The 14,411-nt window shown below is 42.3% G+C and overlaps 1 protein-coding gene across 1 annotated transcript in view; it reads left to right on the forward strand.

Moving 5' to 3' along the window:
* Nucleotides 1-14,411, forward strand: part of LOC141332501 (receptor-type tyrosine-protein phosphatase delta-like) — a 412,589-nt gene that overhangs the window by 355,141 nt on the left and 43,037 nt on the right. Inside the window, 12 exon segments of the mRNA XM_073837637.1 lie at nucleotides 410-427; nucleotides 2,620-2,730; nucleotides 6,497-6,766; nucleotides 7,762-8,343; nucleotides 8,496-8,641; nucleotides 8,758-8,902; nucleotides 10,281-10,586; nucleotides 11,447-11,640; nucleotides 13,106-13,132; nucleotides 13,766-13,807; nucleotides 13,809-13,884; nucleotides 14,009-14,091. Coding sequence (XP_073693738.1) covers nucleotides 410-427; nucleotides 2,620-2,730; nucleotides 6,497-6,766; nucleotides 7,762-8,343; nucleotides 8,496-8,641; nucleotides 8,758-8,902; nucleotides 10,281-10,586; nucleotides 11,447-11,640; nucleotides 13,106-13,132; nucleotides 13,766-13,807; nucleotides 13,809-13,884; nucleotides 14,009-14,091 — 2,000 coding nt within the window.

The following is a 14,411-nucleotide window of genomic DNA, read 5'->3' on the forward strand; positions in this document are numbered from 1 at the left end:
ACACACGCTCTCAGGGCCCCGGCAGGACCGACACTGACACTGTCACTCCATCTGTGTCTCTAAAGCTCACAGCTCAAAGACTGTCCACTGTTTCCCAGTCAATCAGCCCTCAGCTCCCCCTCCCGCTAGATCACGGCCACTGCCGCTCTCAGAACGGCCCCCCTGTGCTTCATCCACTGTACCAGTTGCTCTTTGACCTCCTAAAGTGACCAATGCTCAATCCTGTGCTTTTCTCCACTAGAGCCAATGGCTGTCTTTTCTGAATCTCTCTTTCCTGTTGTAGCCTAATACAGTCTGTAAGAAAGCAAAGCAAAGCTAATTTGATTCTTCTTCCAAAGCGGCCAGACTCTCTTCTCGTACTAACGACTCTTCTTTCTTAATCTTATTTGCATTCATATAATCCACCCAGGTGGTACGCCAATAAGAGGTAAGAGTGCTCAACTCAAGTTCACAGAATGAACAACTGACTTCATTTTTCCTGTCCCACATGTGTCTGCATCCATCAAACGCCCCGGCATCTTCCCATCGTCCTCACCCCCCAGCACCTCCATCCCGTTCTGTTCCATCTCTCGTCATTTTTGCCTCAGCGCTTTTTAGTTCCTTGGTTTGGTTTTGGTTTCAGTTCGAGAAAGCCTCTTGTATTTTTGGTTGTTTTTGTTTTTTTCTATTTCTTCCGAGCCGATATGCTTACTGCAGCCCAAAGAAGCATATCCTGTACGTGTTTTTTTCTCTTCTATTTCATTGTTTTTGTATTATTTTTCTTATCTTTTGGCCATAGCAGATCATGTGTCCCTTTTTTCGTCCAACCAAAACAGCCAAACATTTTTCCCCCCTTAGCTGTTCTTGTTCAGCCGCACATGAGCCCAGATGTCGGAGACACGCCGGAGACCTCTCTGCCACGATTTTTCCCCCAAAAAAGCATCTTTCTGTCTTTACAAACTTTACTTCTTTTTGTTTTTTTCGCTCTTCGTCTCCATTTGCTTTCCTCTACCTGTACCCTTCTCAAAACAAGCTAAAAAAGCCCAAACAACCACTTTTTTGATAAAGTTTCTGCGGTGCTTTTTTTCCTTCTACCACCTATTTTTCCTTCTTGCTTTTCTTGGGTTGAAGGCTGTTTTCCTTTTTGACGTTTTTATTTTTTCCATTCTTCAGGGTTGGGGAAAAGCTAACAGTGGGTCTGGCAGACCAAACCGAGGTGGCCGTTTTGTGTCGTTTTTTTGTTTTTTGTTTTTTTTTGGTCAAGCTCCTCAGGAGGCGGCGCTTCAGTGCATTGCAAGAAACCTTTTTCCCTGGGTCATGTGACACCACACTGCTGATCCCATTGGTGGATTTTTATGGGTGTCATTTGTAGCGCAAAGCTATGGCAGTGATTGGTTGCTTTCTTGTCGGCGCGAGCCGTTTTGAATTTTGACCTCTAATACCATTGCATTTTATTTTTCAGCTAAGGGTTGTCAAAAGGTTGTAAGTTGTGCCGACACACGTTTCTTGTTCTTTGGAAAGATTTGCATGTGCTAGAGGTTTATGTACTGGTAACGACAATTCTCCCAACAGATTTTTTTCTTCTTCCATTTTTTTAACAAATGCAGCGTATTTTTTCCTGAAAATGCTGCCATTTTTGTTTTACCGACTTCCACCACCGGAAGTCTTTGGCCATTTTATCGATTGATCAATTCGAACGGAGCTTAACGCCAAATTTCATGAGCCAAATTTCTTTTTTTAATTGTCCTCCCCCCCTTTTATGCTGCTTTTGTATACTGTAAACCTTTTTTTATTTGAGTCATATGCTGCTGTATTGCAGTTTTCACTCATTCCCATAATGAACAGTCCTGTGAGATGTGTAATAATATTGCAGGGCTACCCCTCCCCCTTCTCCTTTTGTAGACCTCTCAATTAATAATCGATCAGTATGATTAGTGATTATTATCACAGCTGTTTTTCTAAACAGTAAAAACGATTTTGAACCACCCGTACGATTAAGTGCCTTTAGAAACCCTGCAACATGTATCTTGTACTGTATGTTTTCCTCTCCATTGATGTGGTTGTAAAATGTCCAAGATAATTAACGCTGCAAAGTCTCTTTTCTTTTGGTTCCTTTCTGTGTGCCCTCTCGAATGTCTACTGCAGCGTTAGCCGCGCTCTTCTCTAGGCCGGTGCCGAGATAGTCAGTAGGGCGAGATACGAGCACCTCCAAATTACTGCGTTCCTGACAAAATCATAATATGCATCGCGGATCCACCGTGAAATCCATCTTTAGTGCCGAAATTGCTTTCCCATCATGCATCGGGCCTAGAGAATGAAACACTGCATTAGACATTTTAAGGGGAAACATTTCTACCCCCAGCTTCCAGGAGCTTAGCTTGCATAAACTGGTTAAGTCTATACCAAGCTCTCCAATGCGAGGCGTGCCTGCAGATGTCGCCTCTCAGGGTTAAGCGCCAGTATAGTCCTCTAGCCAAAGCCATTTTGTGGCGTCCACCCTTACGGAGACCTAAACAGAGTACAAATAATGCCATTTGTAGAGAGAAATAGGCCTAGCGTGTAATTTAGTGAAAGTTGTTTAATGGCTCGTGTTATTATTGTAATTATCTTTTTCTGCTCGTGTTCTCTCCCACTGTGTAGGAGCGCTGCAAATCGAACAAAGCGAGGAATCGGACCAAGGGAAGTACGAGTGTGTCGCGACCAACAACGACGGCACGCGCTATTCGGCACCTGCCAACCTGTATGTCAGAGGTAGGAACAGCTCACGGCGGTAAACAAAGCCAACAAAAGAACATGTAAAAACTCAAACACAAATCCAGCCAAATAGCGGGTCCGTTTTGTTGTTTTGCCGCAGCCTTGATTTTCTGCCTGTCTAATGTTTATTGACTTGAATGCTTGTTGTGTGTATAAAATGACTGACTCTTAAGATAGCAGGAATGATGGATTGAGTTTAACCTCTTTACTCTCTACAGCACTCTATTTTTCATCTATTTTTACTCACAAACATGCAATCTTTATTCAGAGATGTAGTGTAAAACCTATAATGTAATGAATATAGATGATTCTTCAATTAAGTAAAGTCTTCTGTATCCTAGGATGATTAACTAAAGTGTTATGGCAGAGAGCTGCAACAGAAGTACTCAATACAGCTGTCATATATTTGGGTTTATATGCAGTTACCCGAGAAATCAGAAGTGACATTTTGAAATGTCATTAATTTGAAGATTTAATGAGTAATTTTATTAGATGTAATTGCCTAATTGGTCACATATTTGTACAAATATTTAATGAATTATCATTTTTCAAGCAGTCAGAAGGTCCCCTAACTGAAGAATCACTCCACCCTGTAAAATGTTCTTTGATATTGACTTATAATGGAACATCCGTATACATCTGTATAATCTGACACATTAAAGTCAACATGAAACTGCATTCGCAACCTATCTTACTTTGATAGTGTGATGTTTTTCGTATTGAAACAATATGTTCCAAAAAAGCCTTGTTTTTCTTTATTCAATCAATGAGTAAATGATTGGATGGTAAACAGCTGCTCACTGTAGGTCCTCAGCCACCCTGCATGCCACCGAATATCCCATATTAGTCAGAAAACAGTGCTTATGACTTCATGTTGACTTTAAACCCAAATTTGTCATAAAGAGCTGCCAAAACACGTTGCATATTATAAACCTTGATGGCCTGATGTCCAGCGCTGCTCAGACAAACATGTTGCCTCTTTTAAAGAGTGCGGATGTATTCACGCACAGGTCCCAGTCATGCGGTTTGCATGAAAAGCCAATGTGTTTCTCAAATACTGTATGAACAAAACTCCAGAGCAAAGTCGGTCCAGACCACAGTAACTGCTGATGGCATGTGAAGCTCATAACTGGACCTGTGTCATATTGTTTAATGGGCAGCGCAATAAAAGGCCTGTAAAATGCAGCACACTTTTCTTTTCCTAGACATTCTGTCTCTAGCAGCAATTCTCTGGGTTGAATGTGGCCTGTTTTACTCTCTCTGTATTTTCCCTTGTTTTTCTCCTCATTTTATTTTGTTTCCGCATCAATTCCCTACATCCCTCAGAGCTGCGAGAAGGTTGGTGTGTTTTTTCTTTCTAACCATCTTCAAACTCAGAAAACAAATGATACAGACGCTAGTCACAATTCCCAAGAGTACGAAAAAAAATAATTGTAGCTGCACTTGCGTGTCTATGATTAAATTCTGCTTTTGGTTCCTTATGTTTTATGTTTGGACAGTTTTTTATTATTTTCCCTTTTGTTGTGGTCTGAACGAATGCCCTGCTCTCCGCTGTACTGCTTGACCAAAAAGTGGTGCATGTCAGTCAAAATGTGCGCACTTTGTCGGGGGGTTTGCATGGTGGATTGGTCATGCTGAAGTTGTCTGTCTTCTCCTACATGTCAGTGGTCCTGCTTCGTTACTTTGACCGACACGTGCTTTCCTGACACCTAGAATAAAAAAACACTCCCATTCGCTGACCTTCACCACAGTACAAACTGCGATGAGACATGCTCCGTAGCTCTGTGAGATCAGATATTTTATTTCCTTTCCACCTAACGAGCTGCTAATAAAGGACAATTGATGCATGTAGAGCGTTGTTCTCAAGACTCGACAAACGGAACGGTATTCAGATGAAAGGGAAAACATCATGTCTCCTGGAACAGCGTTTCAATTGGAAATTAATTGCGATAGGATTGAAAATCTGTTCGCGATAATTAGAGATTTCATCTCCAGAGAAGCGCGACATCTCCGGTCGAATGCATGCCACACTTCGTTGAAATTCTTATCTTTCCTTCTTTCTTTTCTGGTGGTTTCACAAAAAGACTTAAAGAGTCTTAAATTCATTACTAAACATTGGTTTAGGTTTATCCTGTTGTTATTGTAATTGCAAGTGATAATAAAGATCCTGGCCAAGAGCCACCCGCCTAAACAAGAGACGTTTGACGAATATTAAAAGGTAAATGGGGTTCCTCAAATTTGACCCTGCAGAGTTCAACCCTGATTAAACTCACCTACCTGTAACTCTAAAGACTTTAATTAGCTTTCTCTCGTGTCTTATTAGGGTTAAAATCAAACTCTGCAGACCAGGGCCTGAATTAGAGGAACCCCTCCTTAGTGGAAAAATCAAAGACATCTAGTTCAGTGTTTCCCAACCCGTTACTGGTTGCACACCGACAATACACATTTTGGATACCATTTCAGGTCTTGGAATCTCTAAAGAGAACTGAATCTCTTTAGAAAGAGTTTGAAGATGTCTGTGTTCCTCCAGGAACATGTTTGGGAAACACTGATCTAGTGTACTGCCACTAAGAGTCTGCAAAACTCTTGCAAGATTTGTTATGATGAACCTCACAAACTTTGTCAAATCCGATGATTCGTTGTCCTCAGATGCGCTTATTGTAGCAGGACTGATATAAACCGCTGCACACTGACTCCCAGAAGCTGCGTAAAGCCGGCGGAGCCTGTCGCTTTGAGAAAGCTCCTGCCACTGTTGTGTGCATTTAACATCAGCCGATGCCGTCTAAGACTGACAGTATGTAAGCAGTAACACTGACATCGGTTCAGTTATTTTGGACTCTTGACTCTTCTCCCACCCTCTGCTGTCCCGTAAACCCTCTTCAGAGGAGCTGGCACATAGTATCCCTGTCTCTCCCTCTCTCTTTCTCTCTCTCTCTCTCTTTCTGTCTTGGAGACTCCTGCTTTTAATAGCCCTGTTGATTTCCTGTTATCTGACTCTACTAGTCCTCCCCCTCTTCCCCGTCTCCTTTCCTCTCCTCTCCTCATGTTCCCCATTTCTCTCTAATTCCCAAAGTCTCCCTGTGGAATGAGCGGTTTGCTTGTTTGCATGACAGATTCAGGAATGCCCCCCCATGCCCCATTTGCACTGAGGGTTTATCTTTTGTTCATCTATTAATTTAAGGCATCTGTTCACTGTCATTCGATTCGGTTTTAGATTCACCCTTCCATTGTCGTCACATTCGTTTATTCACGGTTTCACTACCGTTTCCGTTGACGCGTGTGTCCACTTTTTGAATGGCAGCCGCAGACAGTCACAGCTGGTCTCTACCTGTCGTTAGTTGGCGGCGGCCCTGCTGCGGGGCTTGTCGCCGTGTGTGTGATGTGGCAATGTGATCCGGCACATTCCCTTACATCAACTGGAAGTGAACGCAGCATCGAAGTTGTACAAACGCACACAACTCCTGCATGCTGTGGCCCTCCAGTTCCCCCGTGTGCTGCCGTCCTTCTGTTACACGTGGGTCACCTGTGCATGGCGTCTGTTTCAGTGTCCCAGTCCAGAAGAAGTGAAGCGGAATGTTTGTGTCTTCTACGTGTGCAGTAGTGGATCCTGCTATGTTTCAATCATTTGATACAGTGTAGCGGTGAAATCCACCAGATCTTTGTATGATAATTCTTTGTCATTTCCTCACCTTTTAAACATTCCCGAATGTTCCTTCAGCCTACGTCTGTACGGGAAGTTACCGGTCCTTGTGCTCTCTTGCAGTGAGACGGGTTCCACCCCGGTTCTCCATCCCCCCGACGGACAATGAAATCATGCCCGGCGGCAGCGTCAACATCACCTGTGTGGCTGTCGGGTCACCGATGCCCTACGTCAAATGGATGCTGGGGTCGGAGGATTTGACCCCTGAGGATGACATGCCCATTGGGCGAAATGTGCTGGAACTTACTGACGTCCGGCAGTCGGCCAACTACACGTGCGTCGCCATGTCAACGCTGGGCGTTATAGAGGCGGTCGCACAGATTACGGTCAAAGGTGAGAATCCACCAGACGACTCGATACTTAACATTCCAACCGGCACCGAGCTCCTGTTATTTGATCTGTCTTATCACATTCTGCAGATGAATCCACAAGCTCCTACTGTTGGCACACTTGTTCGCTCAAACAGGCCGACACACTTACAGCTGTTCACATCCACACACACAAAGCCTTTGTCTCCAGCAGACATAACAAAATCACATTAGTCATAATATGCCCCAAGAGACAGCACGCAAAGACTAAACATTATCTGTCCTATCGCCAACCTCACCTAATGCGCTCTGAATTAAAGCAATAAATTACAGCCTGTGGAATATTTAAGAGAAGTTCTGAACAAACCGCAGAGTCTCCATTTCCTCTGGGGTAACTTGGTTTTCTCCTTATCGCGGAGGTACTGTCAAGACTCTGAGCTCTTTTGCTGTATTACATTAGCGGCAAACAGCGCTATAACCCATGTCTACTGTTCCTGGGTTGGCAGAGCAAGCTGACACTTTAACCTTCGGCTAGTATCCCGAGGGAAGAGCACATGGTTTGTGAATGCTAATGACAAAGCCATACAACACTGCTTAGCTTACCAATACAATAGCACACACAACAAAGACTTTAAACCAGGAGAAGAATCGTTGGATGCCTGTTTGTTAGTTTTCAAATATTTAGAAACGTTTATGCCCTTTAAAGTGTTAGGGGAGAATTCACTAAACTGTTACGTGCATGTGTGCTTTATTTCAGTGCAACAACTTGCATCTTTATTAACCATTTGCAATCCAGGGCTAAAAGTGCTGAAATGCTACCTTTTGTAATTAAAATAGGTTAATTATAGAACGCACCTCAGGGATCAACATCAGGCACTAAAACTGGCACCATTCGATGTTAGTGAATTCCCCCCACAGTCATTAATATTGTTCAAGTAATCATAAGTAACTAACTACAGTGCATTTTCCGTTTTCCAAATAATTGAAATTCACTGATGAGCTTCTTTATTGTTGCTCTAGCTTTACCGAAGCCGCCAGGTGTTCCCCAGGTAACGGAACGCACCGCAACAAGCATTACGCTCACATGGGATTCTGGGAATCCCGAACCTGTTTCTTATTACATCATCCAGCACAAGCCCAAAAACTCTGAGGACTCTTTTAAAGAGATTGATGGAGTCGCCACCACTCGATACAGCGTGGGCGGGCTAAGCCCTTACTCTGACTACCAGTTCAGAGTAGTTGCAGTGAATAACATTGGACGCGGGCCTCCCAGCGAATCCATCGAGGCCAAAACGGCAGAGCAGGCGCCGAGTACCGCCCCTCGGCAAGTCCGAGGGCGCATGCTAAGTGCCACGACCGCAATTATCCACTGGGATGAACCCGAGGAGGCGAATGGGCAGATTACGGGCTACAGGGTTTATTACACCACAGATCCCAGCCTGCATGTCAACCAATGGGAGAAACAGATTGTAAGGACTTCAAACTTCCTCACCATTCCGGGCCTGACGCCCAATAAGACTTACTACATCAAGGTCCTGGCCTTCACCTCTGTAGGAGATGGACCGCTCTCATCTGATTTGCAGATCATAGCCAAAACTGGAGGTGGGTGTTGGGAATTACAGGAATATGAGCTTTTGTTATTTCCTTTTTGCAGTTATCTTATTTCAAATATTTTTTAAATGGAATCATAATATCTGTTAAAGCTTGTTACGCCATGCATAATTTTATTGTTATTTTTTACAACATTTTTATAGTGCCCTCACAACCAACTGACTTCAAAGGTGAAGCCAAATCTGAGACGAGCATCTTGCTGTCATGGAACCCCCCAACTCAGACGGGCCAGGACAATCAAATCATTGGATATGAGCTGCTCTATAAGAAAGGAGATGACAAAGAGGAGGTCCGAACGTGAACAGTCATCTGGCAAACGCCCCAGAATTGATGTCATTGCTTAGGTTGACTTTATAAACTCTATTTTCAGGGGTTTTAACCTTTATTTTGTTGTTCTTTCCACAGAAACGAGTAAGCTTTGAGCCCACCACAACTTATTTACTGAAAGATCTGAAGCCGTTCACTACCTACACATTTCAGCTGGCCGCTCGCAGCAAACACGGCGTCGGCGCATACACCAATGAGATCTCAGCTGAAACACCTCAGACACGTAGGTCCCTTTCTGACTTTACCATCTTTCCTAAACACACGCGGTCCAAGAACAGACGCAGGACTTAATAAAGCAGAAATCCTCCATTTCTTTACAGCATTTGCTAATGTAATTCTGAATTTGTTTGAGCAGTGGTTTACGCTGAGAGATTTTTGAGAGATGGAGGCATTTCTGTTCTCCCCCTTAAGGGCGATGTTAGCGCACCTCTTGTTTGTATGAAAGTCAACTTGTGGAAGATGTAGTCAAATGACAAGGTCACTTTGTTGAATTTGGCGTCATATATTAGCCAAGTAAGAGATGAGACTGAATTATTCATCTATTTGGCTGCAGTCGTCCAGCTTCCGTGTGCCTTGTTTTTTGACTTTGGCTATTGTATACCACACTGCATTTGAAAAATTTACCAAATTTGGAACGGTTCCCTCTGGAGCCTTGTTGTAAGCTCAAATGCAATGATACGTAGCTAGAAAAGAGAACTGCATTCCCAAAAGACCTCATATTTATTCTCCATTCGTTCAAGTCGAACTGTAACCAAACCTTTAGATCAACCCCTTCATTAATCTTGCATAATTTGATCCATAATTAATGCTGACAAGCTTGACTGTGCTTCTCACAATTTGAGATAATCTGAATAAATCTGAGGTCCTCTGAGCCAGGTAAGTATCTCGGAGGGCTGTTTTTGCGGTAGAGTGTTTGCATGTCCAAGTCTAGAAACGTCAGTCTTGAACTCTTGGACCAACCAGGCTTTTACCTCAAACCAACAGGCCTCGGAAAGGTTGGTGAGCAATGCATTTCCTGTTTTTACAGAGCTGACACATCAACCTTTGAAATTTTGGATTGATGGTAACTGCTTGGAGGAAACAGGGCCCTATTTAAACGCAGCTCATTTAGATAGTTCACAATGCTGTTGAAGTATGATGAGAGCAAGTGAAATTTGAGCCCTGAAATTAGGATACTTAGGGAAAAAATGACATATGTGGTAGCTCGAAGGTAGGTTCTTTAGTTTTAGGGTCTGCACCAATCCCACCCTGCACAATTTGTGGATTTGTTTTATCCTTTCTACCTCCTTATGAGAAGTCTGTGACATTTCTGCCCGTTTTGTTCTTCTTTTTTAAGATTCATTAAATTTATTTTCATGTCATCATTTTTTTAAATAAATGTTGTCCCTGTGATTCATCCTCATTTGATGTCATTTTATGTTCCCTTTGTTTTTGTTTATGTTTGTCCATCAACGTCATCTCCACCTCCACCACAAAAACAAAAAAATCCTCTTACCTCAACCCCCGCGAACCTTACCCGGATCCAACCAAACTCCAAAACCACTCCAATCCAATTCAATGACCATTCTGCTCCTCCCACAATCCTCTGATCCTCCAATCAGAGCCCTCAGCTCCACCCCAGGAAGTCAAGTGTACTAGTCCCAGTTCTACCAGCATTCTGGTAAGTTGGAAACCGCCCCCGGTGGAGCTCCAAAATGGAATCATGACCAAATACACCGTCCAGTATGCGGCGACCGAAGGCGACGATACCTCGTTGCAACAAGTGTCGGACATACCGCCAGAAAAGTACCATTATCTGTTGGAAAACTTGGAGAAATGGACGGAATACCGCGTGACCGTGAGCGCCCACACTGAAGCAGGAGAAGGCCCTGAGAGTTTGCCTCAGCTAATCCGTACAGAGGAGGATGGTATGTCTTACCCACACGCCACTGTGACCCTGTTCTAATGTCTACCCTTAAAACACGCCCCACTTCTGCCAGACTTCTGCCCAAGGCACCCTAACACCCCCTCTTGCTTCCTCTCTTTTCACTAACTCTACTAACCAGGATTTTTTGTGATCTTTCACCGAACCAACGCTTAAACCTCCCCTCCCCATCCCCTTTGACAATTTTTGGGAGAATTTTCGAGAGAATTTTTTCAGACTTTTTACCTGACCAGACTTTCATGGCATGTTCTTCTGACGACCTTACACTTACACCAACAATCCCAAATGTCTTGCTGTTTTTTCCCATTTTCTTATTAAGATAAATGAAATGGCTTTTTAATGGAGTGAAACTCATTTTCATACATGAAAAAAAGATCGACAGCGAATCTTCAGAAATGGGGCTTTTTTTGTCGAACGTCCCACGATAATGACATTTTTCTTAAATTTTTCCATTTGTTTTTCTTTTTGTCTTCACTCTATCATAGCCAAACTCCTTTAGAGTGCTTCAAACCTCTGAAACACTTCTCTTGGCTTATTTTTGCTTGTTTTTATTCCATATTTTGACTCCACTAAACCCATTTTTCAGAAAAAAAAAAAAAAATTAGGTCAGCTGTGTGACCTGTTTTTGGGGATTGTTTTTGTTTTTTTCTCTCTCTTTTTTCCTTTTTTGTTTTTGACTTCCCATTGTTGAGATATTAGTGTTATCCAGTACTTGTTAATGATATAATCCCATTTTGTAGATTTTTGTCTGCTTCGCCGCTTTCTCAGGGGAGACGTCCGGTCGGACGGGAGGTGTCGTCTTTAAGCTTGACCTTTTTGTCTTCTATCCCATAATTCTCTCAGTGCCCAGCGGCCCTCCTCGTAAAGTCGAGGTGGAGGCTGTCAACTCCACGTCTGTTAAAGTGCTGTGGCGGTCGCCGGTGCCGAGCAGGCAGCACGGCCAGATCCGTGGGTACCAGGTGCACTATGTCAGGATGGTTAATGGGGAACCCGTTGGGCACCCTGTCATCAAGGACATCCTGATCGATGACGCTCAGGTAGGCACCCACCTGCACAGCTGCACTGCTTCTCAACTCAATCTTTACAAGCTTTGACGAGTTTTGTGCTTTTGACACAGTTCATACAGCCAGCTGACAACTGTTTTGATTTTGCGTTTTGCGTCACACATGACTACAGAAACACAAATGTGAACTTTAGGACTCTTTCACAAACTAGTGAGCTGCCTACCTATCAGAAAGTAGGCAAAATTTTCCAATCCAAGAATGCTTTTCAAAACATGTTTAGATGGAGGGAAAAAATGATGGTAAGTCGAAATAAATCATTGGAAAAACTAGTGCTGGTTTATTGCTGGTATAAGATGGTTTACTAGTTAGAGCAAGTGCACACCAGCTTTTTTTTTTTTTTTTTGGTATCTATGTGTGTATATATTTTTTTTATTTATGATGCTTATTGGAGTATTGTGTTGTTAGCAAGGCAGCTCACTATATATTATAAAAATAAAATTATAGAAAAAGATACAGTAATTAGAAAAATAATTTAATGTTGATATTTTTTATAATATTATAATAATAAGTATTATTTATTTCATTTCAGTTATTAATTGATTCCAAATATGCATATTTAATAATACTGTACAACAAGGAACATACGTTTGAGATAAGAGTGAAGGCAGCTAAAAATAAATTGAATGCAAAATGTGACTGCGGACCACAAACCCTGTCATAAGGGTCATATTTGACCAGAAAATGTGGAATATGAGGGTGCAAAAAAAGTTTTGATATATTTACAAAATATCTTCATGGACCATGCTCTTTACTTAATATCCTAATGATTTTTAGCAGAAGAAAAATCGATAATTTTGACCCATACAATGTATTTGTGTCTATTGCTACAAATATACCTGTGACTGGTTTTGTGCTCCAGGGTCCCAATTGATTGTATTTGTACTGATGTGTTATAATAACATGCAGCTATTCATTTTCAAAGTCCTAGTTTGCACACACTGTACGTAAGTGAGACACACAATAGGAAAATGTTTTACTCAGTGACCCTAATAACTGTTAGAAAGGCAGTAAGTGTATTCTTATGACATGCACAGGTTCATATATATTCTTTTCATATCTTCAAGACTGACATGAAGGCTTTCCCTAGACATTAATTTTCCCATGTGAGGTTAATGATGAAGTGCCGTGAACGGCCTTGAATTACACCCAGCGCATAGACCTGCTATCTGCTTGATTATACACGTCTACACGATAGACAATGGACGGCGTGATGAGAACGGCCCGTCTGATTTCACACGACACATCACATCCTGACCTCAGCGCGGAACGCAGAGACACCGACACGCTGTTTGAATCCTCCAGAATTATGAATCATTCATCACTCACCGCACATAATCTGACACTCTCTCGTGTCTCCACCAGCAAAGTGTAATTCAACTTCTTTTTGTTGTTTGTCTGTTTGTTTGTTCCTCCTGCTGCTCTCTGGTCTGGCCTTCAGTGGGAATATGATGATTCAGCTGAACATGTGAGTACATCAGAGAATTATGCAGCTGTGCACTTTCACTTTATTTTGTTCCGTGCTGCATCGTTTGCAAACATTCACAAGCTTGGCTTGCTGGCCTGTAGATGTTTTATCCTATTTTGTGTCACCATCTAAAGATGTCATTGGATCTCATTCATTAGCAATACTGAAATCAGGATTGATCAGTAAATTTGCAGGATAAAATTGCATTTGCAAGAAGAACAGAAACACAGCGTATCACCTGAAATGGTTTATGCATAATAGTATCATATGAAATTAAATAACTCCGTGACAAAACAGTCTTTCTAAATTCTTATTTGTAAATTATTTTAGAATGATTTTGGGCATGTAGTATGCTAAATAGTACTTACAGACATGCACGTGTTTATTAAAAATAATCCAGATGCATGGACATTTAAACAAGGGTAAGAACAAATGCATGTGTTTATAACACATTTATACATTTATTGTGCAAAGCAACTTGCAAAAGAGAAGCAAAGCACTAATGTGTACAGACCCATTTTCCTTTATTCTTTTATACTATAATTTACACTTGTTAAGTAAACACATTTTTTAGCTCTCTCTTTTTTTTTCCATTTAAAAATGACTCACTTTGTGCGTTTATTTTTCTTCCAGGAATTAGTCCTCACTGACCTGCACGCTGAGACCACGTACTCCTGTTACGGTCGCCGCTTACACGACCAAAGGCGACGGAGCGCGCAGCAAACCCAAGCTGGTCACCACCACCGGAGCCGGTAGGTTCGCGCCACTTCAGAGCAATTTATGCCTCTGTTCCTGTGGACTTTGTAGAGCGGCTCAGAGGCTCGGGCCCGCTCCCCTGCAGCCATTAAGACTGAATGCCTATAATTGCCCTCGCAGTGATGACGGCGATTGTAATTCCACTCACCTACGGCTCTGACTTTGAAATGCTCGCAGGGGTTAAGGAAATAATGGAAAAATCTGTCAGGAAAATGGCAAAATAGACTTTTTCAAAAGAAAAGAATACTACGCACTGTCTCGATTATCACTGAAAGGCTCGAAACGCACAATCGCTTATAAGTACAGCCGCTTTTCTGTTGTACCTCTAATTGTGCTGTTATTCAGCTCCTGAAAGGCCTTTTATTTCACTTTTGTCCTTGAGCGCATGACTGTGGAAAGGCGCACAGTATCGCTGTTGATTTCTATTTGATATTGTATCATTACAAATTGTCAAACGCGCAGGCTTTTCGACGGGAGAATTAGGAGAATAGATACAGCTGTGCAATATTAAGAGAATCAGTGG

Source organism: Garra rufa, chromosome 3 (genome assembly GCF_049309525.1).
Source record: "Garra rufa chromosome 3, GarRuf1.0, whole genome shotgun sequence".
Classification (NCBI taxonomy): Eukaryota; Metazoa; Chordata; class Actinopteri; order Cypriniformes; family Cyprinidae; genus Garra; species Garra rufa.